The 26774-nt window shown below is 33.4% G+C and overlaps 1 protein-coding gene across 3 annotated transcripts in view; it reads right to left on the bottom strand.

Annotated features, from left to right (window-relative positions):
• Positions 1-21132, bottom strand: part of arm (armadillo) — a 28654-nt gene extending 7522 nt beyond the window's left edge. For all 3 annotated transcript variants that reach the window (XR_010883117.1, XM_067289238.1, XM_067289239.1), the window contains exons 1-5: positions 20975-21132; positions 5578-5656; positions 2247-2350; positions 2069-2174; positions 1804-1991 (exon numbers count right to left, since the gene is read on the bottom strand). Coding sequence is in view for 2 of the 3 variants with exons in the window: in XM_067289238.1 (XP_067145339.1) it covers positions 1804-1991; positions 2069-2174; positions 2247-2350; positions 5578-5623 (444 nt within the window). In the remaining variant the exon portion in view is untranslated. The remainder of the gene's footprint in view (positions 1-1803; positions 1992-2068; positions 2175-2246; positions 2351-5577; positions 5657-20974) is intronic.
• Between the last annotated feature and the right edge of the window lie 5642 nt (positions 21133-26774).

Raw genomic sequence — 26774 nt, 5'->3', positions numbered from 1 at the left:
TTAAAAACTCCAAAGGCCGGTCTTCATCCAAAGAAGGTCATGCTCACTGTCTGGTGGGATTGGAAAGGAATCCTGTACTATGAGCTGCTTCCACAGAATCAAACAATTGATTCTGATAAGTATTGTTCCCAATTGGATAAGCTGAACATGGCAATTAAAGAAAAACGTCCGGAACTGGCCAATAGAAAAGGCATTGTGTTTCACCAAGATAATGCCAGACCTCACACGTCTTTACGAACACGCCAAAAATTATTGGAACTAGGCTGGGATGTTTTACCCCACCCCCCTTACTCACCCGACCTTGCCCCGTCGGACTACCATTTGTTCCGTTCTCTACAAAATTCCCTTCATGATAAAAACTTTGATAGTTTGGAAGCTTGCAAAAACCACGTGGATCAGTTTTTCGCGGAAAAAACTGGAAAGTTCTACGAAGAGGGTATCATGAAGCTGCCCCATAGATGGCAACACGTCATTAAAAACAATGGCGCATACATAATGGAATAAAAGTATATTTTTAGTATTAAAACAATTTCTTTTATTTCTCTTAAAAATCGCTACGAACTTTCCGAACAACCCAATATATTCAGTAGAATTAATGATAAAAATACTTAACTTTTTATAATGATAATTCCGAATATTTTCAACTACGAATTGCACAAATAACTATCACTTCTTTGGGATTTACATTAATCACTTACAATAAACATTGTTTTTTCTTTTAGGCCAAAATGAAATTTTTATTAAGCTCCATTTTTTAATGATAAATATATTATTATTATTCAATTCACCTGTATATAGAATGTATCATTATGTCAATTAAAGTGAAAAATTAGATACTTTAGTGACCCTTTCAGTGCAAGTTTGATGAAAACATTCTTTACAATTACAATGTTAATCTCTTTGAATTTCATATGACTATGCTATCTTTGTACTTGATGAATTTTTATAATGAACTATTTAAATATTACAGTCTTGATTCGAGATCAGCTTAACCGAGGTAGATTATCCAGGCAAGATATGGAAGAATATTTTGTTAATAAGAGTGAGAACAAAGTATAAAACAGTTCATTTCATGAATCTTACCCCAACAATGGGCAAAATTCAAAAGGGGCTGTAAGCATTTTTAAAAGTTTATACTTGGACAATAATATAAATGTTAAAAAATATTAAAAGAAATTTTAATTGTTGTCATCATAAAACTTTTGATTTTAATACAATTTCTTGTATATAACAACTTGAAACCCAACTCGTAGCCATACAGAACATCAACGGCAGTGAGAATGCCAATGGCATATGACAACTGTCGGGTGTGTGGCAAAAAGTTATTAACAAAGCAAGACAATATGTGTAACACATGCAAGTTCTTGTTCTTTCTGAAATAAAGTTGTCTTACTTCAGAATTTTTATTTTGCAACTATGAATGTATTGCCATTACTTTTTATCTAATCCAAGTAAACAATAGGATATATATGTTGTGTTTCTAAGTGTAGAAAAACATAATAACATAATTCATTATTTTACTAAACTATGAATTATATTATAAAAAAAACTCTAGAAATTATTTTTTTTTCAAAATTTTTACATTATATTGTACAAAATGGCAATTCCATGTGTTCTTTTTCAAAAGAGAGTTTTGAAATAGAACACATGGAATTTATGTGTTCTCTAATACCTCTCTTTAATACCTTGTTTCCTTATCCCTAATTATACAAATTCATTATCTACTAATCAATACATAAAGGCAGAAGTCTGTAGTAATTAAATATTTACAATATCAGAAACTGTAAGTAAAAAAAAAAATACCTGGTAATTGATTAAATTCTCCACGGCATGCTTCAGCATTTGAGATGGCTCAGATAATCTCTGAACGGCAGTCGGCTGACTCGGATCGAACTGGGTTGAAGGAATTTCTATTCCTTCGTCCAGAGTCTCGGGAAACATGGCCGCACGCACTCTCTGCGATCTTGTCTGGTTTAACTGCTGGTTCATTTCTAAACAGAAATATGCTCTGTTATTTTCATATCGTTTGAGCAAATCGAGAGAGAAAAAAAACAACGATTTAGTTTACCATCCAGTTGATCTTGAGTAAATCCTTGCCCAAAACCAGCGTGATCCCAGTCAAACACAATCTGTTCGCTATCCAAATCGTCCTCTTTTCCACTAAGAGAAGGAGCCTAAATAAATATAAAACTTCACAATTAGTTTTTCACTAAATTATAACTTTATTAAAAAATATATATACTTACATGTGTTGTTGCTCCAGAATGTATACCAGAATCACTTATGTAAGCATTCTGTTGCCATAGAGAAATCTGTTCCTTCGGATCGGCCATATTCATTCCGTGGGACACTGGATTATTATAATGATTTTCTTTTTATTTTAATTGTAAGAGAGATATATTTCTTCTTTTAAACAATAAACTAGTAAATTCTACTACTGTATCTTCAGAAAAGGTGAGAAATCATCTTAATTTAGTCACAAATACTATACAGACAAACTAAATTTGTATAAAGTAAACTTCTGGTGTGTAGTGTACAATTAAAATCTGATATTTTATCAAATGTTCTAACAATCATTCTTACAATAAGCAGTTTGTTATTATGTGTTTTACAGTACAGTCATTAACAGGTCAAAGAGCACCAAATCATAACAGTCTTTTGGACAATTTACAAATTATATGGGTATGTAAGCAAGCAATTAATTGGTAGTACTTGATTGCTTGCTGTTCTCTTCATCACTTGTATGTTCATATGGTAACACTATTACCTAGAGCAGTGATTCTCAAACAGTATGATGAGGTACATTAGTGCATCTCAAAAAATGGCTAAATGCATCACCCCGATTATTATGAAAGTATATTTTAAAAATGAGAATAAATTGATTTGTGAAAATATTTATTACACCCAAGATAAACTAATAGCTAGGTTAGGCCAACAGAGTAGCAGCTATTATAGTACAACGTTATTTGTAATTTAAATACATTAATATATTTTTTAAATAATATCAATGTCGTACATATGTGGTAGAAAAATTTTTCACGCTTTATAGTATATCACGAGCACAAAAAAGTTTGAAAAACACTGGTCTAAAGTATTATGTTAGTAGTTTTAATATGTAATTAATATGTAGTAGTTGATAATTATCTATTTACTGTAATTACTCACATATAAGACGAAGTTTTTATTCGTTTATCACAGCTTCAAATTCCTAAATTGTCCTATGCACACGAGCAAAAGTGTCTTTGCATTTTTGTAATAATTTTTGTGGACCATGTATTTGCATTTTTTACCGGATGCTTATCCTCTTGTATTTAAAAACATAAGTATTTTATCTGGGTAGTTTGAATCGTTTTTGTATATTATCAGGAGTGAAGACGAATAGCAATAGGAAAAGGAAAGCTTTTGAATTGAATTCCAGAATAAAATTCTAAAATCACACGGGAGCCCAATATAAGTTTTAATCCATTCCCACGTGAAAACAGATGATTATTCAGAAATCAAAATTCGGAGAAACTCACAAGTGTAATCGACGGAGTGTGGATTCCACTGTTAAGAATTGGCACAAAAAGGTTTCCGATTGTCCAGCTTTATGTGAACAAATTATATTGTGGATTTTACAAGATTTTTCCTTGAAGTTTAAAAATAGCAGTAATTTTTGTGGGACAATGTGTGCATTTAGGTGTATTTGATATTTTACTTGTAATTAAATGAAATAAAATTAGAATTCTATTAATAACTAATTTTTTTTAATTTTGATCTTTAAAGTCACACCTCGTCCTATATGCGAGGTCGTCTTACATGTGAGTGCCATGAGTGAGGCAAATGACAGCTATCCCTTACTTAACCGACCCATAAATATAAAAATAAAACAAGATAATTAACTAAAAATGACTAACAAATTGTAAATAAACAGTGAGATGCACCTTATTGATATCTGGCAATGAGTTTAATATATTAAAAACATTTTTGACTTATTCATAGGCCTTTCTCGGTTAGGAAACATACTGTCTAACCTGTTTCGATAACTTGAAACAGTGTCGTATATCTATTGTGGTTTCTAACACGCAATGCAGTGTAATCTGGCAACCACTTGGCTTATTTTCATCTTTATTTCAGTTGATACGCGTACACATTTCACGTTTCGGGCCTAATATGCCCCTCGTCGGTCAACTTGTATCTTCTCTGTTTTGTAATGTTCCATTGTTCTGCTGGACTACATCGCGTGTTAGAAACAGCAATAGAAATACGACACAGTTTCAAGTTATCGAAACAAGTTACAGAAATAGAAACGGCTGACTTCATCTAGTGCAAGAAATGCATACAGTTCAACAACGGAACATTACCAAAACAGAGAAGATACAAGTTGAATGAAGAGAGGCATATTAGGCCCGAAATACGGAACGTATACACGTATCAACTGAAATAAAGATGAAAATAAGCCAAGTGGTTGCTGGATTACACTGCATCGTGTGTTAGAAACAAAAATACTGTCTAACAATTCATAAAAACTATGTTTTTACAGACATTAGTAGTAAATACATAAAATAAAGCAAAATAAATTTGTTAGTCAACAATATTATATGACATATTTTACAGTACAATTTTATGGTGTTTGAGATACAGTTTGTTTTCTGCTTCGATAACGGATTTCTGATGTCCACAAAATAAGCTACATTTATAAATTGATATAGTCTGGAAAAAGGAGCAAACAAAACTATTATTTCTAATAAAACGAGCATTAGAACGACAAAACCGCTAAAACTCTTGTAAACAAAGAGCCAATCAGAACGACAACCATTTTCATAAGTGAGGCAAGAAGACTAAAAATTTGATAAAAATTGTCAGGACAAATAGTTTTTAAATTTTCAAAATTAAAAAAAACAATGCAGTAGACAATATGTAAGTGTCTTCTTATGTTGTCCCTTTGCATGCACATGAGAAAAATTAACAGTTTCACAGTAGAGTCTACCATTCTTATTAAATTTATTTATTATTTGTTAACTGTGCCATCACAAGAGGGATGTTTTTAACCTTTTACATATTAAAGTAGACGAGTAGCCTCAAATTAAAAATCGACTCCACCACAAAACTGTTAACTTTCCTCGTGTGGGTGCAAAGCTTCTAAAAAGGGATTTCTTTTGTAATCCACGTATAAATTTAAAGCATTCTTCTTATTTGTTGGATTTTTTTACATATAATTAATATTTTATGTCGAATAACAAATACTCCGAGGTTTAGTACATTGTAGCAACTTTTCTTTATATAATTTACTTCTGATCAGAAATAATTATCAACGAAAAAAATCTTAATGTTCTTTAAAAACAAAATTTCTTTAGGTTCAATTTCATTAAAGTTTATTTCATTTTTAAAAAAATAAATGAAAAGGAATAAATTTCTTTCTTTCTTAGACACAATCAACTTTTAACCCACAAAATTTAAATAGAAGACGTATCAAATTCGAAACCAAAACCTTACGATACAAAGAGATAATTCTAATCTCTAAGAAGTATATGTTCAGTACACTGGTTAATATTTACAACTATATATTTTAACTTAAGCAGGTTATAAGACACTTACTTGGCCTAGTTCCGGCAGGAGCAGGCGACTGCAGTTGGTAACTCATTGTTTAAATTTCCACCTCTGAAACCTCTTTAACCTAAATATAAAATATTAATATTAATTTCTAACAATTTTATTTAAAACTTCATTTTAAATTAATAATGTAAAGTTTAAATCGACATTTTGTAAAATTTTGCTATCAACGAAAGGGTTTAATTTTAACTCTTTCGAGATCTAGAGTCGAACACAAGACAAACATTGGAAACTTTTACAGATACGACTTCATAGGATCCAGTCTTGCTGCCCGGCCTCTCCTCCGTCACGGACGTGGAAGTATCTGTGACGGACATGATAAAGCTCTTCTTAACGTCTGACGGACAAGAAGAATTAAAAATGCAAGCTCCTCTTGACTACCCAATTAGCTTTCTTAAGGTAATAAAATAAAAACAAAACAACACCTTAACATTTACATTTGGTGTTAAGTGTAAATATCTTACGGAAATAACTTTTACTAACTTTGATGTTTAAAATTTTAATATTTATTGTAACAATTTGTTTATATTTACGAATACAAATTTTAGTTTTAGTACTTTCAATCCATTACTTATTGTATCCAAATTATTCTATAGCGTATCGTCGAACTAAACAATAATTTGCCCTTTGTTTCTCCTACAGTATTATACATTTTACAGCTGTAATTTATCATGCTCCATTTTTTTTTATTATTCTTATTTATTTTTAATATCATTACAAATATTACATTATTACTACTTGTAACACTAACGATCGTTGAGCGTTCGACTGTATTTTAATTAAGCATACAGTAAGCAAGAATGAAAAAATTGAAACCAAAAGAAGCAAACGGCCATGGTAAACGAAACACTAATACGAATAGAATTTTCACACAAGCCAGTAAATGCTGAGGAAAACTCCAAAAAATGCTACAACTGAAGAGAAGCAGAGCAAGAGAGTTGAGACTAAAAGCATCTCGTATGTAACTGTGGAGAGGGAGAGAGAGACACACACGCACAAAGAGAATGCATGGACGAGATAGAATCACAAGTAAGTACCCTTGAAAATCACAAGAATAGAAAATGGGAACATGAAAAAAACAGAGAGAGAAAGAAAAACAATCTGAACAAATACATTTTAAGAAGGAACTTATGGAAAGATACAATAAGATATAAATTGCATAAGAAGAAAAGATGACAATCAGTTAATAAGAATAGAACAATGAATAGATCTAAGTAGGGGTTGCACACTGCACTTGTCTGAAAATGGCATCTCTCTATCGACTAATATTCTGAATATAACTTTTTTTTTTCTAAATTTATGCTACTAAAACCAATCAGTATAATCTAGAAAGTAAAATATTTAATATCTGTGTACATTTCTGAAACATTTTTCAGTTTAATCATCAGATACAACTGTATTTGTAAACAGAGATAGCATCAATCAACTTATTAACCGTGAAAGTAGGACCTTGTTTAACAATCACAAATATCTACTACCGAGTAATAAACTAGAATCAAAGGTACTCTTTCATCGATATTGAGTTTAACGAGCGAATACGTAGAAATGAGTTTTTATTGAGTTTTTGTTTATTGTCTCTTCTATATTCAGATAAGTATACACTCCCTCCTCTATCAATAAAGCATTTAAGTACATTTAATAACAAGCAATTTTAATTATAGATAAAAAAAATTATTTAAATTAATGTGTTAAAATTTACATATTTGATAGGAAAGTATATTAAGAAATTTATTTCAGAAAATCAAAAATAAACTTTATATTCTCCATTCAATTTAAACCGACGAATTGACTTAGTACAATAAGGTCATTCACGATTATATCCGAACGCTTATACAAACAAAAGCGCACTGTTTGAATGACGAAATCGCTTTGATCGTTTGTGGAGTGGCGTTCTAAGTCTGTCCGCCGATTCATAAAGAACCAATTACGATATCGATTAGAAAATGTTAACTGAAAAGTTGTAATATCCGAATATTACTAACTAAAAACTCAAAAGTTATTATTATTAATAAAATTAAAACTGTCATTTAAATAATTTGGAAAGTTTTGTAGAAAAAAAAAAATGATTTTCTAAAATTTTCCAAATTAATTACTAATTGTTATTCTTAACACAAGACGAGATCTAACGTTTATGATATTATCCGTCATTTCACCAACACCGGTAACAGGTTCAGGTACATGCTGATCTTTAGGACAAATTCCAGAATTTTATTGATTAAAACTTAACATAAATGTAAGCTAAAAATTTGGTAGTTTAGACTTAGAGTCGATTAAATTTGCTTACGTGTATTTTTTTTAGTAGGTTAATACATCATCTTTCAGAAACATAGAAAAATTTAAGCATTAAAGAAGCTTTAAAAATATATAAAAATAAGCAAGTTTTGCTTACGATATCAAATAATATTATTTAAACAAATTCATTCCTTTGTGTAGACTTTTTGCATTTCACGGTCTAATTTATGGATTTGTCGGAAAGGTTTAAATTAAAGTTCAGTTTGAAGTTCGTTTACCGAAAGCGTCGTTAAGTAGTGTTGCATTTAAAATATTTTAATTAATTCTTTGCATTATTTAAATTGTGAGAGATCTCGAAACGTGCACGCACTTTGCTCGTCCGTCTCGTAACAAGTCGACTCTCCAGCAAACGAAAGATCGTTACTTCCTCTCGATCAAATTCCGACATTGGCTCGGTATGTTAATTCCTCATAATAATAAATATATCTATTTAATTATTTAATATTCCTCATTACAAAGTAGCACAATTTTAACTACTTAAACAAAGAGTTTAAATACAAAAGAAGGCACAAGAACCAGTTAAAATGAACTTGAATACTTTCCATAAAAATAACGTGCAGATATTCTTGCTATTTGCTAGAACAGATAATCATAATAATTTATTGGTGCGACAAAATTGCTAATAAGGATATCGGTTACTCTCGTGTACTGATAATAAAATTGATAAAATCGTCCAACGTACATTGCGACATTTATTTACATCCTGCCGTATTATTCGTTTTCTACTATGACGTAAATAACATACCGTACGTCGATACGACACCAAATTTTCTATTATAATAAATCTGTATACGCCGACCAAATCTTGTGTAGTCTTCGATTCCTAATTTAAATTTTTTCATTACATAAACTATTATTTTGATAAATTCAGTAGCGTTAACAATATGTTTTAATAACAACAGACACAAATCTTTACATTTTCGGATATCGTCATCGGTTCAATTTAAACACCAACCAAATGCCGAAATTCTATCGGGCTAGTTTAAAGCTAATTACTAAACCGTCAATGGTTATATAGTTAACTTATATATGCTGGAAGGGGAGATCGGGCTGGAGGTCCGGATAGCGTAACTGGCAACGCATCTGCACGGCAAGCAGGAGTTGTGGGTTCGAGTCCCGCTCCAGGCTGATTTTTACTCCCGGCGGTTCTAAATTACTTTAATTAATTAATTAAAAATTATAATTATTAATGTTAATAAGAGATGGCACCTAACGCCTCCCTCTAAAGTCAAATTACTTACGTAATTTATTTAGTAATCAGCCTTAAACTAGCCCGATAGAATTTCGGCATTTGGTTGGTGTTTAGCTTTAATATATCGGATTTAGAGACGACGTTTATAGTTCAATTTATTAAATTACTGTATTGTCGTGAGTATATCTGCTGAAAATTACTAAATAATAATAATAAACCATTGTATAACATTCTCCACTGTATATTTCATATTTATTAGAGTAACAATTGCTTCATAGGAACAAATTTACTGCTTCAATTTAAATATATACATAATATAATAGTAGATATATAATACTCAATTTTATTTAATGATTATAGCATTTTATGCTTACATCTACCACTAAAATCAAATGCAACACAATTATCTGTATTTCAGAATTTAAAAATTAATATGCGGTGGCGATATTTAAAAACATTCATGAAGAATAAACACAAACTTTCCAGACTATAGAAGAGAAATTACATCTAGCTTGGATCAATATAACAAGAGCAGTCTATTACCGCTGCCGTAAACACGCACGGAATGGGTATAGTCACATAATATCGTAAAAACACACAATTCTACACTTATGGTTAAAAATATAAATTCAAATTAGCACATCCAGAAATTATTTTATTCATTTTTGAAAAAACACCGATACACATATGCTTTATATTGTTACTTATTATTACAAATAAATTTTCATTTAATAATATTCTCGTCCCAGATAGGAATATTTGTATACGATACGAAGTTCCTTTCAAAGTTCTCATTCAGAAAAGTCAACGAGACAAAGGTGTGATAAGAAAGTGATGTCACTTCCTGCAAGTCACAAAGTACAAAAATTTATCCAGCTTAACTGATAACATTCAAACTTTAAATCTGCTTTGCATCATGTAGAAAAATAATATAACTGACATTAGAATAAAAGCAACAGCTACAATATTATACGTTTTGGCATGATTAAGACTTAAAACGTATAGGTCCCATTTGACTCGACGCCTTTAGTCCGCGGCTCGATTGCTTTACGTTCGTTATTTCGATTTCTCTAGTCTTCTAACGAACGACACAATTATGGATTTAAGAGCTACACTCGTACCCAAATCAATATCGCTTTGCTAGCGTAACCTTACCAATAATCAATGCAAAAGAAATGTCTACGACGACGACAACGGAGCAGAAAACGATTGCAAAATAATTTATACACAGTATAAACAGATGTCTTTGTCTAAGAGTATTTGATTTTACTTTCAAATCTGTCAATAAAACTCTTATTTCCAAGTAAATACAAAGCTTTAAATTGAGTTAAATGAGTATTTCCAGGAAGAACTTCCTTCGGTATAAAATAAATTTGCTAAAACGAGATATATTTTATATGGTAAAACGTATCTTGAAAGGAGTCCGAATTCTAAAGCCCTTGAAACACTATGGCTTTAGGAGCATCTTCAACTTTTTTGTTCCAATCCTGCACAATCCAACAACAGGATTAGTTAGTCGATTAAAATAAAAATATAAAATAATAAGTTTTAAACATAATTATATGTAAAGTTTCAGTTTCAATATATTTTTATTAAATTTCTCTTTAATATACTTTTCCAGTCAGTCGGTTTCATAATTACATAAAAGATGTCAACACAAACACTTGAAAAGGATAACGTCTTTTATAAAAATAACTGCCATTTCTGATATTTTTTAACTTTTATTTACAGATTTGTAAACAAAAAATCCAGAATGTAAAAGTGAATTTATTCTGGAAGTCGCTGGATTATGATATAAAACAATGCACCTAAAATAAATTAAACAGTCTAAATTTATTAACAAAGTTGAATCCACTCCATGGTTTGCTGCCTCTCGAACTTTGTTTACGAACATTTTGAAAGGTTCTGGAAGTTTTCAGATGTAAACTTGCAGAGCTCATTCTGAATTATTCTGTAAAGTTCTTGACTGGCATCAATTAAAGGTTTTTGTGCAATGTTATTTAGAGTTACAAAGTGGGACATTATCGTATCCGGCCAAAACACAATCTCCAATCAGATATAGGACTAGTCTCTTCCCAATGTACTCCGTACTAAATAGTTTTGTGTTAACGCAAAGTTTAGACAGTGCAACAAAGGCCCAAAATTGTACGCTGGGGCTTACGGCTATCTGTACTAAAACCTTTGTCGGAGACTGTGTGACGTTCAAACTTCACTTCTGAGATATCGTCCTTTCCTTTTCCACAGTAAAAACTTATTTCTCACACATTCAGAGCCATCTGGTGTGAAATAAGACTTGTCATCCATAACATCCACGTAGTTATTGAACCTCGGATCTCCTTTATTTGGTATTGTAGTAACCGTGTTGAAAAACTGTGCTGGAAAAGTGTCAACTTACCAATACAAATATGTATTGATGAGTTGAACTCTGTAACACAACCACCACAAAAACTGGATAATTATAAATAACACCAAATTAAAACAAATTCCAGTAAGAAAAATATATTATTTACCAATAAACTAATGTTTTCAACAGCTTTCGGCCGTCGTCGTCAAGTTATGTTCTATTTTCAAAAATTACGACCTATCAACCGTCAATCTTTAAATTATGGTAAAGTGAAGTCTGACTGATCATTGCTGTAATGACAAAAGAATTAAAATGGGGTGTACGTATCTTTAACAGTAATCACGTCATTTAAAGATCAACATTTGGTATTATGTTCTATTTTCAAACACTAAGGCATAATCTGACGTCAATAGCTGTTGAAAATGTTTGTTTATTAATAAATTAAGTTGTTTCCCTAGAATTTGGTTTAACTTAAAGTTCAACTCTGTTCCGGCTTTGATGCATTTAGGATTAAAGGAGTAACCTTATTTGATTTTCTGCTTCACATTGTACTTTGCTGCAGAAATCCTTTTAAAATCAATGTTACTTTCCTTTAATATCACACACAGGCACAGTGCACATACCATTGTGTGTGGAATATGCTTTCATGTCAGCTTTTACAAAGAGACTAGTCCACCTTAATGACAGTGGCATTGATTACTTGCTTGTATTTCGTGTATTATTTTGAACCTTTTTCTTCCACTTCTATACAACATTTCCTTCTCTTCCACTCTCTTAATTATATCATATATTGGGCTTTTTGGAACTCTCATACAATTAAAATGTTCCATACCAAAAAGTTTACTCATTATCAAATTTCTACTACAAAACCGATTTCTCTTCATTTAGGTCTTCTACTTGTAAAAGTAACAATTTTCGAAATAGAATGTTCCGATTAAAAACAACTCGCATGCAATAGAAAATCTACATGTTCAATATCTTTTCACATACACATGCAGAAAAAAAATGGAGGAAGATAGTCCAAATTTTTAGTTTACACAACTACAAGTTGTAGGTGTGTAAACATACCCTGACAGTGACTTCATATAAATTTGTTTATACCATGTGAATAACCAAAAACAGAACTTATAAGAATTAGCATGGAGTCTGGCAGCACCATAAGCCGTATTTTGCAATATGGAGAGCTGGCAGTGTGGCTCACCGAACTGTGAAATCTGACTTGCAGTGCTATCACCATAAAATCAAGTTTTATCAATTTGAGATTGATGTAATTCCTAACTTTGTCATGTTCTAACACTACACAGGGTGATACACACAACATTTTCACGTTACTCCATGTCGACTGATGTAGGTGTATACTGTCAGTCACTAGTTGTTTGTGAGGTCAGCAAAACAGCCACAATTGTGATCAATATGATAAACTAATCTATGAACCAAGTGCATATTTTACCACACAGTAAGAGTAGGTACTGTACATACATACAAAATCCAGCAATTTGAGAATCTACTGTAATCTGCCACTTGCTAGTCCAACATATATGTGTATTACAGAGACTACAGTACTTAAATAAACTCAAAAAGACTTCAAATAGTAGCAAAAAATAAGATATTTTAATGACTGTCTTCAAATTTAAGTACTTTTTAATTTTCTTTCTAAATTGTCTTATTCCTAAAAGTAAGACAAACTTAAAATCTGTAGTTAATCGAAACTCTAAATTTGACAATTCGAACGACTTGTCTCTCCGATCATCTTTATTCTATATTAAAATAACATTTGAACTTGGCACCACATTAAAAAAATAAGAAAACATAATTAACTCTAAAAAAAAAATTGAATTTTATACAGAAATTTTTCATTTTTATAAGATGCAAAAGACAAATACATTTGAAAGAGAGAATATATCTAGACTCCAACCAAATGCCGAATTCTATCGGGCTAGATACGGCTAAATACTAAATAAATTATGCAACCAATTTGGCACTAGAGGCGTTAGGTGCCATCTAGTGCCAAATATGAATGTAGAATATATCTACATTCAAATTTTTTCAATTTTAAAATTACAAGTTACAATTGTACAGGAGAAAATTTCCTATTCTAACTTATTTTTATTTCACTTTATATTTTATTAATTTTTTGTAAACAATCAAAACGTCGACCACAGTCTTATTTAGTTCATTTGTAGAATTTTATATAAATCGTACGTCATCGCTAATCCACATAAAATTTAACTGCGGCACCGACACGATAGGATCTGTAACCATTATTTACACACGTTAATGCCATAATTTTGCAGATTAGTTATGGCCAAAATCTGGAAATGGAATTCTAAATTTATGGTTTGTCGATAAGATAATTTTCTTTTTCTCCTCTAATCATAATAAATAAAATTAATCGATCATTAGTTTCGGAGCCTGTCAACTTCACGACAACACCAAGAAAAACCATCGCATTTGACGGGAAATAATCGTAAGGGAGTACAACACATCTCGTATAAAGCAGTTTTGTATACTATTCCCCCAATGTCGTATTGATCGAAACCAGTTTTGAAATGCACCGAGTTTACACGACCAACGTGTTGGTCGTGCAAACTTGTTTTAAAATAAACTAGACATTTTATTACATACATTAGGATATTTGAGGCAAGTGTACGGTACGTCGTCTCGGTTCGACCTACTCGTACAGAAGTATAATCGACAATTGGAAAATTCTTAATTTTATAAACAATACTTCCCACATTTCTATAAAACTGGAAATAATTTTTACTCAAACTGCTTTCCTGTTTCAATAGATATGTCGATCTTTATTTCAATGTTAAAAAATAGGGCCGTAATTTAACTTTATACAGACAATAAAGTCTATATAATACCGAAGTACAGAACAATGTATTTTGTATATACGTACAATAAACAATGTATTTCGTGTATACACTTTGTAATACAATGTATAAAAAAATCTAATCTGTAATAAAAATAACAATAACAAATACAACTTTAAATTCCAGCACCTTAAATTTATTTGGGAAAAATTTTTGGCCTTCTTCGAGTTGTTCTTAAGAGATCATCAAAGTATAAGTACAAAAAGAAATAAAAATTTTAAATTATAAAATAAGGTCTATTTGTAGGTCAAATTTAAAATGATTAGAAAAACCCAAGAAAGAAAGACCTTTAAACTTGGCCTAAAATGTTCATTCTGAAGAGGCCCGTGTAGTCGGAAGCAAATTTGTTCTTGGAGGAGTCGGAGTTGATAAAAACGGACCGACTTTGACTCCCGAGTTTTTTATTATGTACTTTATATTAAACTCCTAATGAGAGCATTAACATCCTATCTTACCTAAGCCATACAATCTTGCCAAAATTATCTGGCTACATGAATAATTAATATTAATTTTGGCAAGATTGTTTGGCTTAAACTATTAAAATCATGTTATGAATTGTTTATATATAATTCTTATCTTGCATTATAGGAATCTCCTGTAATGCAAGGTATTATTTTATGACAATTCTCCTACTTCACAATCTTTCTTCACGTATCGGTGAAGATTCCGATAGCCGATTTTCTTCTCAGAAATTTATAATTGAATACATTCCATATTAGCTAATTTAAATTTTTACTGACAAAAGACTTGTACAAAATGGCTATGATAACTTAAATGTAGAAGATGCTTAGAAAGTAGCCCACCGATTCGCTCGGTAGTAACGAAATGCCATTCTGGATTAATATAATCAAAGCATATTTGAAATTATTGTATGTAGGCAGGCGTTGGAGTCAAACTTTGAGTCAGAGTTGAACTTTCTAAATTCATGGCCCCAGTTCCAAAAAAATTTATATTGCCAAAATTTAACATGTATTTGTTACTGTTAGTTTTCCTACACCATAATAAAAAATTTCTGTCAGCGTGATGTCGGATACAACCGATAATAACACAGATCACAAAACAACATATCAACCCACAACTGATCCAAGTACAGAAAAAGATTTATTCTAATGGTGGTGACATTTTATAACATTTTCATTCATCTTCTTCCTTCACAACCCTACTACTTTTTTTTAAAATAATCATATACAGTACAGTCGCACTAATCTGAACTAACCGAGACCAGTGGTAGTTTGGATTAATGCAGTTACGATAATAAGGATATGTTGCTTACACTCAGGGGCCATTATTTACTGTTGTAAAATATTTTACAGCAGCTAATTAATATCGTAGAAAGAATGAGCAGCAACTCTTGCAACATCTGACTTGTGTATACATGTGAGCTGTAAGTATACAGGTTGTAAAAATGTTATTTTAAGGAAATGGTAGAAGCCATTTAGACTAGTGCAACCTGTGTTGTATCATCAACGTGACAACTAAACAATAATCCCACTTAAAAAAAAAAACGAGTTGCAATTCCTGGAGTTCTTTTGCTTCCTATAAGGGTCGATTTACACACAACAGCGATGTGCCGGCACAGTGACCGTTTGGTGCATAAACGTCGATAAATATCACACATAGCCAATCAGAGTTTCATCTACAACACGTAATCTGTACTCTGTCAATCATACAAGTGTCGTACATGAAATTCTGATTGGCTATGTGTGGTATTTATCGATGCTTACTGCACCGTGCCGGCACGTCACTGTTGTGTGTAAATCAACCCTAAGTCATCTTAGAGCATCATTTTGTATCTTTTTGCTGGTGTCAAATAGATTATTTAAACTAAGAAGCATTTTTCCAATCGATGACATGCTCTGAAGTATTCTAAATATACCATATCTGACTAATATTAATGATAAATTAAAAATTGTGAAATCGCAGATTAAGAAATAAACCACTGCATTGAATTCTTTCAACTGATATATTTGTGTAAATATTTATTACAATAGCCTGATTATTATTCATAAAGAATTATTAACAAAACTGCTACTTAAGGATGCAATCTTAAAAAAAAAGAAAAAAAACCAAGAAAAATTAATTTAAATTTTAATATCAAATACTGCTCGGTTTTCTTTATCCATTAAGTTTAATTTTATATTAGTTAAGCAAAATTAAACACCAGCAAGTTTAGTTTTACAGATTAATTTCTTTCTTATTGGATAAACTATCATTTATCTTCGTCCTATGCACAAACTAACTTCCTGTTCTATTATACGACAAGTGAAAAATTAAACATACTTTTAGTTTTTAAATTTAATCTTCTAACAACGCATAGAATTATTTGAATTTTTATACAATTCGTTAGTCCGATTCACCAACAATCCGAGCAGAGTAACTTTTCTATTCCCGACTCATTTCCTATTTACTTTTCTTGTGATATTATGTGATTTGCCCTTTGTTCGTTACTACTAAAGATTAGTAGTTTCTATTTACAGAAGTTATACTTCAACATTCAAATAGTTTCATAGACAAAATAATTTAATCTGTATATACATTAAGCAATTATTAATTAGGCTTGTTACACAAACTGATTGAATTCAAAATTTTAAGAAATCTATTTTAACATTCTAATTTGACTTTCAAGATTTAATGGAATATTTCATATTTTTATGATGTACGACTAAATGCTTCTCAGATCAAACTTTATTGGTCTATAAAAGCAAATCTATTTGTTCTTTTCTTCTTAGTGAAGTAATTCGTAGCACAAATGCAGCTCTGAATGTGGCAGATGGGAACCTATCAGATCTGCAAATCACATCCACAGATGAAAAAAGTTAAAGGAACCAATGGTCTACATGCAACCCTTCGCAAGATATAGCAATACAGTACACAGTATACTCAAGTAGTAGTTGGCATTTCTCACTGTATAAGAGCTTTGGGCCACCTCTAGTAAAGTGAAAAATAGTCAATTTTTAGCATTATTTTGAGAAATGGTTCCAGATTTTTTCACTTTCAAATTTTATCCCATTTTTGAGGGTCTTCAAATTCCAGACAGGCCAATTTCGGCAGGCTGTATCTCACAAATGGTCACACACTCCGTCAGTTTCTTTGACCTTTTTACTCTTATGGGCATGGTCTACAGCTCTGATGAGGTCCCGACCACCTCATTCGGAGCTGCACTTCGGTCGGTCCGATTTTAAAATTTCTTTGTTTCAAATCCCCTCGGGAGATAACAATCAAAATCAGAGATAACAATCACAAGTCAAAGGATGTACAGTCTTCCGCCGTCAAACTCGCTTCCCTCCTCTCCAGATTCGCCTTCTGCGTCACGGAGCCCGAATCATCGCCCTCCGTCGCGATTGGTGATCTTAGCGGACGCAATCGGGAGTATAAATAGGGGGGAGATATCTAAGAACGGGGTGGCTGAACATCCGAAGAAGACGAACGTCCCGGCGAAACAGAGTCCCATACGAAGACCATTCCGAAGACGCCGGATCCTTCCGCCCACCGCCAGAGCCGCCGCTCGAGCCGAAGAACATTCTGCGATTGTTGTCTATATCTGAGAGGTATGAACCCCCCAACAATTGTAAACTCTCTCTCTCCCGCAATTAGGGACAGGACGCGGTAGATTTTTGTATTTTGTTTGTCCGTCTAAATAAATCGTCATGTGTTTTCATCCTGGGTCCGTTTATTCGAATATCGCCTTAACCTTATCGTCGAACCCAAACACTTCCTCCACTCGACCTGACAAATAATTACCCGATCCCGACAAGTTGGGATATCGGACAAAATTAGCCATCCTTGACAGTGGGGTGGGTCTTGCCGACCTGAACGCCGAAAAAAAAAGGAGGTACGACTCTGTTTTACCTCTCGGCGTTCCCACAAATTGGTGTCAGGATTGGGGTATCACACTTCCTCCACTCGACCTAACAAATAATTACCCGATCCCGACAAGTCGGGATATCGGACAAAATTAGCCATCCTTGACAGTGGGGTGGGTCTTGCCGACCTGAACGCCGAAAAAAAAAGGAGGTACGACTCTGTTTTACCTCTCGGCGTTCCCACAAATTGGTGTCAGGATTGGGGTATCACACTTCCTCCACTCGACCTAACAAATAATTACCCGATCCCGACAAGTCGGGATATCGGACAAAATTAGCCATCCTTGACAGTGGGGTGGGTCTTGCCGACCTGAACGCCGAAAAAAAAGGAGGTACGACTACGTTTTACCTCTCGGCGTTCCCACATATCAGTTTGTAAAATTTATTGAATAATAATTTGGCATACAAATTAATTGCCTGTTATCAACCTCCACAACTCATACATAAGCTGACTAATAAAGAAACACTTGTATATTGGTTATTTGAATTAATTTTATCGTCAGGTTATCAAGTATAAGGAATATTCCTTACGAATAAAATATACATAGAATTTAATTTCCATTTTTAAAAAATACATGTATAAATTTAAAGGGCAGTAAAAGCAGAACTATATTACGAGTTCTTCGATCACATATACTGTAAAATTCCTTCATTTAGCATTACATTTACCTGCAAAGTTCATTTGCCAGACTAAAATATTATCATACTTTAACAAATTAACATACCAGAATGATTCATTCGTCTCAACTGGAAGCCAATCGTCGGCTGCTTCTAAAACACAGGCGGATCAACCTCCGACAAGTAAAACAAATGGTGCCAAATAAAAAAGGCTATAAAAGCACGAATAAATTCAAATAAAAAAAAATAAAGCCAAGTACTTGACAAAAATGAACTTGCAAATTTACCATTTGTACTCATTACAGATTCCAATTCTTATATGTAAATATCTTACAAATATATTTACTTATTGCAATTAATAATTTTTACTCTTGTACACAATAAGTACTTATTCAACTTATATAATATGCTAAATTTATCAAACCCATTGACAATTAAAACTGAAACTTTTCAATATTTACATTAAAATAAAGTAAAAACTAAAGAATTTTCCTTCCCAGAAAGACAGCTTTTACTAAACAGTATTAAAACTTCATTAAATAATTACCATATTTTATGGCATATAACACAGGAACTGCATAAGACTCACCTCTGCTTCGGAACAAGATTTTTAAGGAAAAAAGTGCACCTTTAGCACCCGACACCATTTTGACTGTGGATGAACGAAAAGAGACACGTATGTGTAATTATGATTCATTCTAAAGTTTCTTAAATTTAAATAATAAAACTCTTCTATTCAAATTTACACTTTGAGTTACTTTCAACTTTAAAAATAGTCTTATTTTTTAAAGGGCTTTTATGTTTCAATTGTTTATCGTCAAGGAGCAGCAGTACATTCGAGTATTTAAAGATGAGACGAATGCACAACTCGGCCATTAATAAATTTAAGTAATTTTTGTTCTTTATCTAATTCACAATTTACGGACCGTTAAGAATGTATACATAATTCTGATTCATATTGTGTAAATTGGATTTCTCTTTGTACAAAAGTCTCATTCAATAGTACCTAAAACTTCCTTCGGATAAACGCCTTTAAATTTTTTCCAATCAAATCCTAGACGATTGGTCGCGGGACGTTCGTGCAGCAATGCCAACACGTCAAAGGCACCTCGCAGTACGAACCGGATCGGAAAGACCATTCACCAAAGCAAGTTTGAAATGCACAACACAATTCAAGAAACAATATAAACTTATCAAAGACGTAAAAATGTTCTAAGCTTCCCAGAATTTAAAGTATAAAACATGAATTGCTCTATAAAACAAGCAGAAAGGAAACATGAAGAAATTATTGTAGGGACCCCTTTTATTTACAAATTTGTACAAAACAATAAACATTAGACCAAAATCCCACAAACTTTAATACCTTTAATGAATTTTGCAGCCGAAATCGACGGGTACGATTACACCTCCAAACGATACCTCTTTGCAGCCATAGACCGTACCCACGGAAACAAAAACCACGACTCAATCATTAGCGGAGTACTTGACTTTACATCATTTTAGGAGGGTACGGACGCCGGTCGTCACCGGTAACAAACTGCATGATTACACAAAGACGGTGGGTCAAAGCAACGACAAGCCCAGACCAAGACAGAGCAGAGAGAATAGATGGTAGGACCGACACACTGTAAAAACCGACCTATGCAGGCGAATATCTGGCAAAATATCATGCGTGCAGGTACGGTTCAGTCATCTTTTTTGCCGGTCCGTAACTCCCTCATTCAGAGTTCGCACTTTACCATTCAATGGTTTTGAAGTACAGTAGACATCTTGTATACAGCAAATGAACCAGAACAGCTGGCAAACATTAAATTCTTTCAAATTACCCCAAAATTTGTCCAATTAATTAAAGAATTACCGAATTACCCATCAATTAACTGTCAAAATCACGAAGAAACCTTCAAAATGGAGTAACGAACTGGATTAAAACGCGCAATTTATTAAAGCAATTGCAATTAATTAAGCATTAACTGGTAAGTAAATGCGTTACGTGGAGAAATTCGGCTGGCGAATTGGCCACTCTGGTGGTGGAAATTTCCGATTAACCAGAGTTTCGAACCGATTAACCGTGCCTTTTTAATGCATTTTACACTCGAACAGTTCGTAAAGTGAAGAAATTTTGATCAATAAACAGAGAACAACAACCTCGACTCTCAACCCGGATAACTGGCCATTACTTTAAAACAAACGCCCTCACCTGACTTTCACCCTTAATATTTCTTCTTCTTCTTTCTTATCCAGGCTGATTTATCGTCTTTTTAAATATTTTTCGATAAAAAACAGCACGTAAAATCGAATATTTGAGTGCCCCACCTTCTCCTTCTCGATACGAATTTTTAACTAAATAAAAAAAAACGTCAAAGCTGCCGACACTTCGTCGCGCCTCTCGTGTCCGTCCGCCGAAACAAATAGTGCGACGCATAATTCGCTACTTTATCTACTTAACTAGTAAATTTGTATCAAAATTAATGTTTTAATTCTTATTCAAGCGTTTCTAATATTAATATTTTCCTGCTTTTATGTTCTATGCTATTTTTACTAGTGAAGTTGCAGACGACTTCCGGTTATGAAAGTAAACATTGAAGACGCTGAACTTTGACCGAACTCCTACGTTCTAATTGAACCTAATTCGGATAACATTTTCCTTCTATTAAATGATTTAGAATATTTTTTACATTATTTTCTCGCGTGCGCAATACTTACATATATTAAATAAAAATAATCCTTTATACACTGTTGTTCATATAATATAAAAGTGTAATTATTAATAAACCCCGATCTTCGTCCGCCAACGCGATAATCTGAACTCTCAGCTTTTTTAAACTTTTAAGCTTCAGATTTAAAATGCCAGATAGTGTGCACATATATCTTTATAAAATTATCAGCTGTCTCCGTTAATTTTCCGTGTATCCGTAAATCAAACAGGTAGACGACAGGTGAGCGATTGGCAACGAAGCGTAAAAAAAATCGGAGAACATTTTATAAATTCAAGATTATTACACACTTGTAATATTAAACAAACTCTACACATTCAGATCATTAAAAAAAAATTCAAATCATATACTTCGTGTAATTTCATTTTCATAATAATATTTCAGAGGGCGCTACGTTCAAAATGGTGTTTACCAGTACGTGCATCCAACACTTTGGTTACGACCCACTTTCTTTATACTCGAACATCTGCACCACCGATCAGTGCAAATACTGGTCGGTGCAAATTAATGAATACAAAAATACCTACAACTATTAAATCAATCTAACTTTTTCTCGGCTCATTTTGACTGCCAACGGACAACAAACATTTTTTCATCCCCCCTTTTTTTCCGACGTTGCTCACTCAGCGTTTTGAACCATCAACGACTCCACACCCCCCTTGTGCATTCTCCTTCAATCCCTCCACATTAGTACTGATTTTGTCAAATGTTTCAAGTAGACCTTTCAAGTATACATCAACTTGAGATCGCCATCTGTTTCTCCAACCAACTGCACTCACATACCTGGAAAAACAACTACACGGGGCGAAATAGGCAACGTAGCTAACGCCTAACCTCACCGCCAGAGGGCGCCAAGCAAGCACCAGTACGTGTGTATTTGTTTTCGAGTTTAAAAATATCATTCATGAAGAGGGCAAAAAGGAATGGCAAGACCATGCTGCCTTGACCATGCTACCTCTGCATTGGGTGAGTTCCGAAGAGTTATGACCTCTCCATTTAACCATAATCTGTCTGTTATGTAAGAAATTTTTTAACCAAATAAGAGAATTGGCTTGAGGCCTTTCACAATGGCTTTGTGAAGAATGTGATGGTGTTTGACAGAGAGTCTAAAGCTTTGTGGATGTTGAGGAATTGACCTCTGTTGCACAGTGTGTGTATCTGGATCATTGTGTGGATAAGGAGGTCTCTTGTCCCCTTGCTCAGGCCTCCAAAGTGTTTATAGTTGAACCATTGTTGTTGATGGGCAAGGTTATGCCAACGTTTGATGATCATGCGTTTGAAGGTTTTAGAGATTGTTGATGTCAAGGCAACGGACGGTAATTGACGACGTTCGTCATGTCTTTACCTGGTTTGCATATGGGAATAGAATAATGATTGTTTTATTCATTTCGTTGGAAATGGTGCCTGTTGTCCAGATGTTATTGTATATGTTAAGTAATTTGCATTTGGCCTTGTTGTTGAAAGCTTTGAGAATCTTCATGGTAATGCCATCTAAACCAGGAGAAGTGTTTCTCCATTTTTTAATGCACAGTTGAGTTCACATTTGGTGAATGGGCTATTGAAAGCATCTGTAGGGAGATCTGTGTTGGTGGGGGAGCAAATGGGTTATATATCTGTGTTTGTGGGTTAAAGTATTAGTTGAAGATTTCGGCTTGATGGTTAGGGTGTGTGATAGTCTGCCCATCTTGTTTGATAATGAGATGATCATTGTGGGAATTAGTTTTTGTGCATAGGAGATGAATTAGGAATTTAGAAATAATGAATTTGTGTGTAGGAGGTGAATAGGAGGTGCAGTTATCATTCACGAGAACAACCCTTTCAATTTACACCACAGCACTACCCATTTCATCCACTCCCTTGAGAACTGGGCCAGCATGAATTATGTCAGCTGCCAACCACAAAAATGTGCTATTCTCCACATCCCAATCAACATCCATAACAATCAGGACATTCTCCAGGGGAAGAACATCCCCGAAGTTAACAAACTGAAAACTCTCGGCATTTTTATCACGGCTAATCTTTCTTGGAATACACACATTCAATACACCCACAACAAATGCAGAAAACTTCTCAACATTTTCAAAATCTTCTGCAACAAAAACATAGGTGGCCACCCTACTGACCTCCTCTACATTGCTAACCGTACCATTGGTAGTATCATTACATACACCATCCCCAGTATCGCTACCCTTACCAAGACACAGCTCCACAGCTTAGAGGCTATTCAAACCCAATTCATCAAACTCAGCCGTGGGCTCCCCATCTCTACCAACAACATTGTTACACTCCACGCCACAAATAAAACTTCCCTCGATTGCTGCTTCCACAAATGTATCATTAAACAATACTGCAATTATATCACGAAAGCTACTTCTGACCCCTCTTCCAATCCATTTACAACAATTCAGGCACTTCCCTTGTTAAGATTCCATTCATTCACTTCACCCACTCCTGGCTTCTGCACAGCGTTCAACCTTCCAATCTTTCGTCAAAGTCATTCAACACCACCAACGCCTCCAATCACAGCATCAATCTTGACAACCTTGCCTTCCAAAATTCCAATTCTCCCTGACATATTCATCCAACAGTCCTTTAAGGAATGGTAAGCCCACCAAAGCATCAACGCCATAGTTGCCACTGACAGGTCGAAAACCACCAACACCATGACAGCAGCTTTTGTTGATTCTAAAAACATCACAGCCCACTTCTCTCTCCACAGAGGCCACAATTTTCACTGCAGAAGGATATGCAATCCTTCAAGCAATCTATCATGTCATCCTCAAAAAGTCAGATGCCATCATTTGTTCAGACTCAAAATTGGTTCTTAATTATGGCTCTCCATGCTCAACATAAGTCCCCTACCTTAATCCAAATCATTAACACCATCCTCAACCTTCAGACCAAACTTATCTGGACCCAGGCTCACAAAGGCATTCCCATCAACGAACAAGCTGACAAACTTGCCAAAACCAACCCCCTCAACTCTAACATCACCCACTACATAGCCCCTTAAGACCTCAACACTCCTCAAGTCTGATAACACGAAACACATGAACAGATGGAACACCTGCCCCAAAACTCTCTCTACCCTTGGTTTTCTAGCACATCAGATATTTCTATTCCTGACATCACTGACCGCCACATCAACATCCTCATCAACCGCGCAACCAACTCTTTGCTTATGAACCACTTTCTTTATACTCGCAACATCTGCACCACCGACCAGTGCAAATACTGTCCAAACAAAACAAACACAACCATACATTGACTCAACGAGTGTTCAAAATTCATCGTCATCAGAAGTATCTTCTCCAATAACAGTCTTACAAAAAATCATCTACTCGAAATCAGCAATTGCCTTCAATTAAACCCGAAAGACGTTTGCATTCAATCCTTATCAATCTTTTTTAATGAATACAAAAATACCTACAACTACTAAATCAATCTAACTTTTTCTTGCCTCGTTTTGACTGCCAACAGACAACAAACATTTTTTCATCCACTTTTTTCTTTTTTGACATTGCTCGCTCAGTGTCCTGAACCACCAATGACTGCACACCCCCCTTGTGCATTCTCCTTCAATCCCTCCACATTAGTACTGATTTTGTCAAATGTTTCAAGTAGACCTTTCAAGTACATCAACTTGAGATCGTCGTCTGTTTCTCCAACCAACTTCACTCACATACCTGGAAAAACAACTACACAGGGCGAAATAGCCAACATAGCTAATGTCTAACATCTCCGCCAGAGGGCAGCAAGCAAGCACCAGTTCATACCTGATTACTGTATGTTATAATGTATCAAAGGAAAAAATAATTTTTAATCAAAAAAATAATAAAATGGGTGCATAAATGTATAAATAATACTATAAAATTTTTACTAGAGTCAAAGGTCAGACACTAACTTAACAGAAACAGAGAAACCCTCACACTAAAGCCAATACCTCTTAACTTCAGGGAAAAATCTCTCAATTATTTTTACCCATCTTTGACTTTTCCAGATCTTAAGATAATTAAAACTATGCTAGTCTTCTCTATTGAAGTATACAATTCTCTCACTAGTTTCCATTGTTTTATACAGATTCAAAAGGTTGAGAATATAAATGGGAATTGATTCTAAGTATACAATGTACCAGAATGGTGTACAACAAAGCACTAATCTTTGTGAATGCCATAGGCAAATGTATACATGTATTGGATAAAAGAATTTGTTAACTTGCTCCATTTCATACTGGATAAACTGTGAATACTAAGTTTTGATTCAAAATTTTAATTTCATATAAAACTTACTATTTACTCAATAATTTAAAATTAAATAATCACATATTGATTTACTGTGCTGACAAAAAGTATTAATCTATCTTTTTAGTAATTTTCCTAATCTGCCTTTTAGTGAAAATTGAATTTACATGTTTTTCAAATCAATAGAATTTTGCATCTTTCAAACGTAATAGTTCTAGTCCACAGCATTGTATTCAAGTTTGTATCATAAGTAGCACCTAGGCACTGAGTACTAAATGTGATGTAGATTATTAGTTATTAAAAATAAACCTAAGATCCAACAACACAGTCTAAATGAACCAATGTAGAGCAATTTATATTCACACTAAACATCACACTACTTTATGCAAGACACTGTGTATCTGTTCTGTAGCAATCTAGAAGTTACACCCATTTTGTAAAATACATTTTGATAGAACTGGCAAACTTGTTCCATTGGTGACAAGACTAAAATATTTCTATTTCTTTAAGAAAAGGGATGACGACGACAACACAAAGAACCAAGACAATACAAATGTACCTATAAAGAATAACGTCTAACTTCTTGTTTCCTCGTCTTCCATACCATCCTACCAATAAATATGAATGCTTAAATTTTGATATTAAATCTTCTTATAAATTTTAAGTAAAGAACTATTATTTAATTATTATTAAATTGTAATGTTTGCAACAAAAGTAATAATTTGAGGAAAACCATATGCAAACATGATTTCTGAAAGACACCGGATGACTGTGGGACTTCTATGAAATTTTCCAAATACAATTTTAAGACATCGTACTAACGTACAGAGCAGTTTGGGTGAACGTTAACATCTTCGGACACCAACTTATGCATAAGACAGACTGACGTGCATGGATAAATGTAACTTAGCTGTCTCTTAGCAATGGTATGTACTAAAGACTCAAAAACAGTATAATGCCACAGTATACACTTGTATTTTTCAGATTATTATTCTGAAATAATCAAGAAAATGTTTTGATATGCTTGGCATGGTCAACAATT

The sequence above is a fragment of the Centruroides vittatus genome, unplaced genomic scaffold, assembly GCF_030686945.1.
Source record: "Centruroides vittatus isolate TY-2023 unplaced genomic scaffold, ASM3068694v2 contig_1342, whole genome shotgun sequence".
Taxonomy (NCBI): domain Eukaryota; kingdom Metazoa; phylum Arthropoda; class Arachnida; order Scorpiones; family Buthidae; genus Centruroides; species Centruroides vittatus.
Note: the sequence above shows the minus strand (reverse complement) of the source record. Positions and strands in the feature narration are given on the sequence as shown.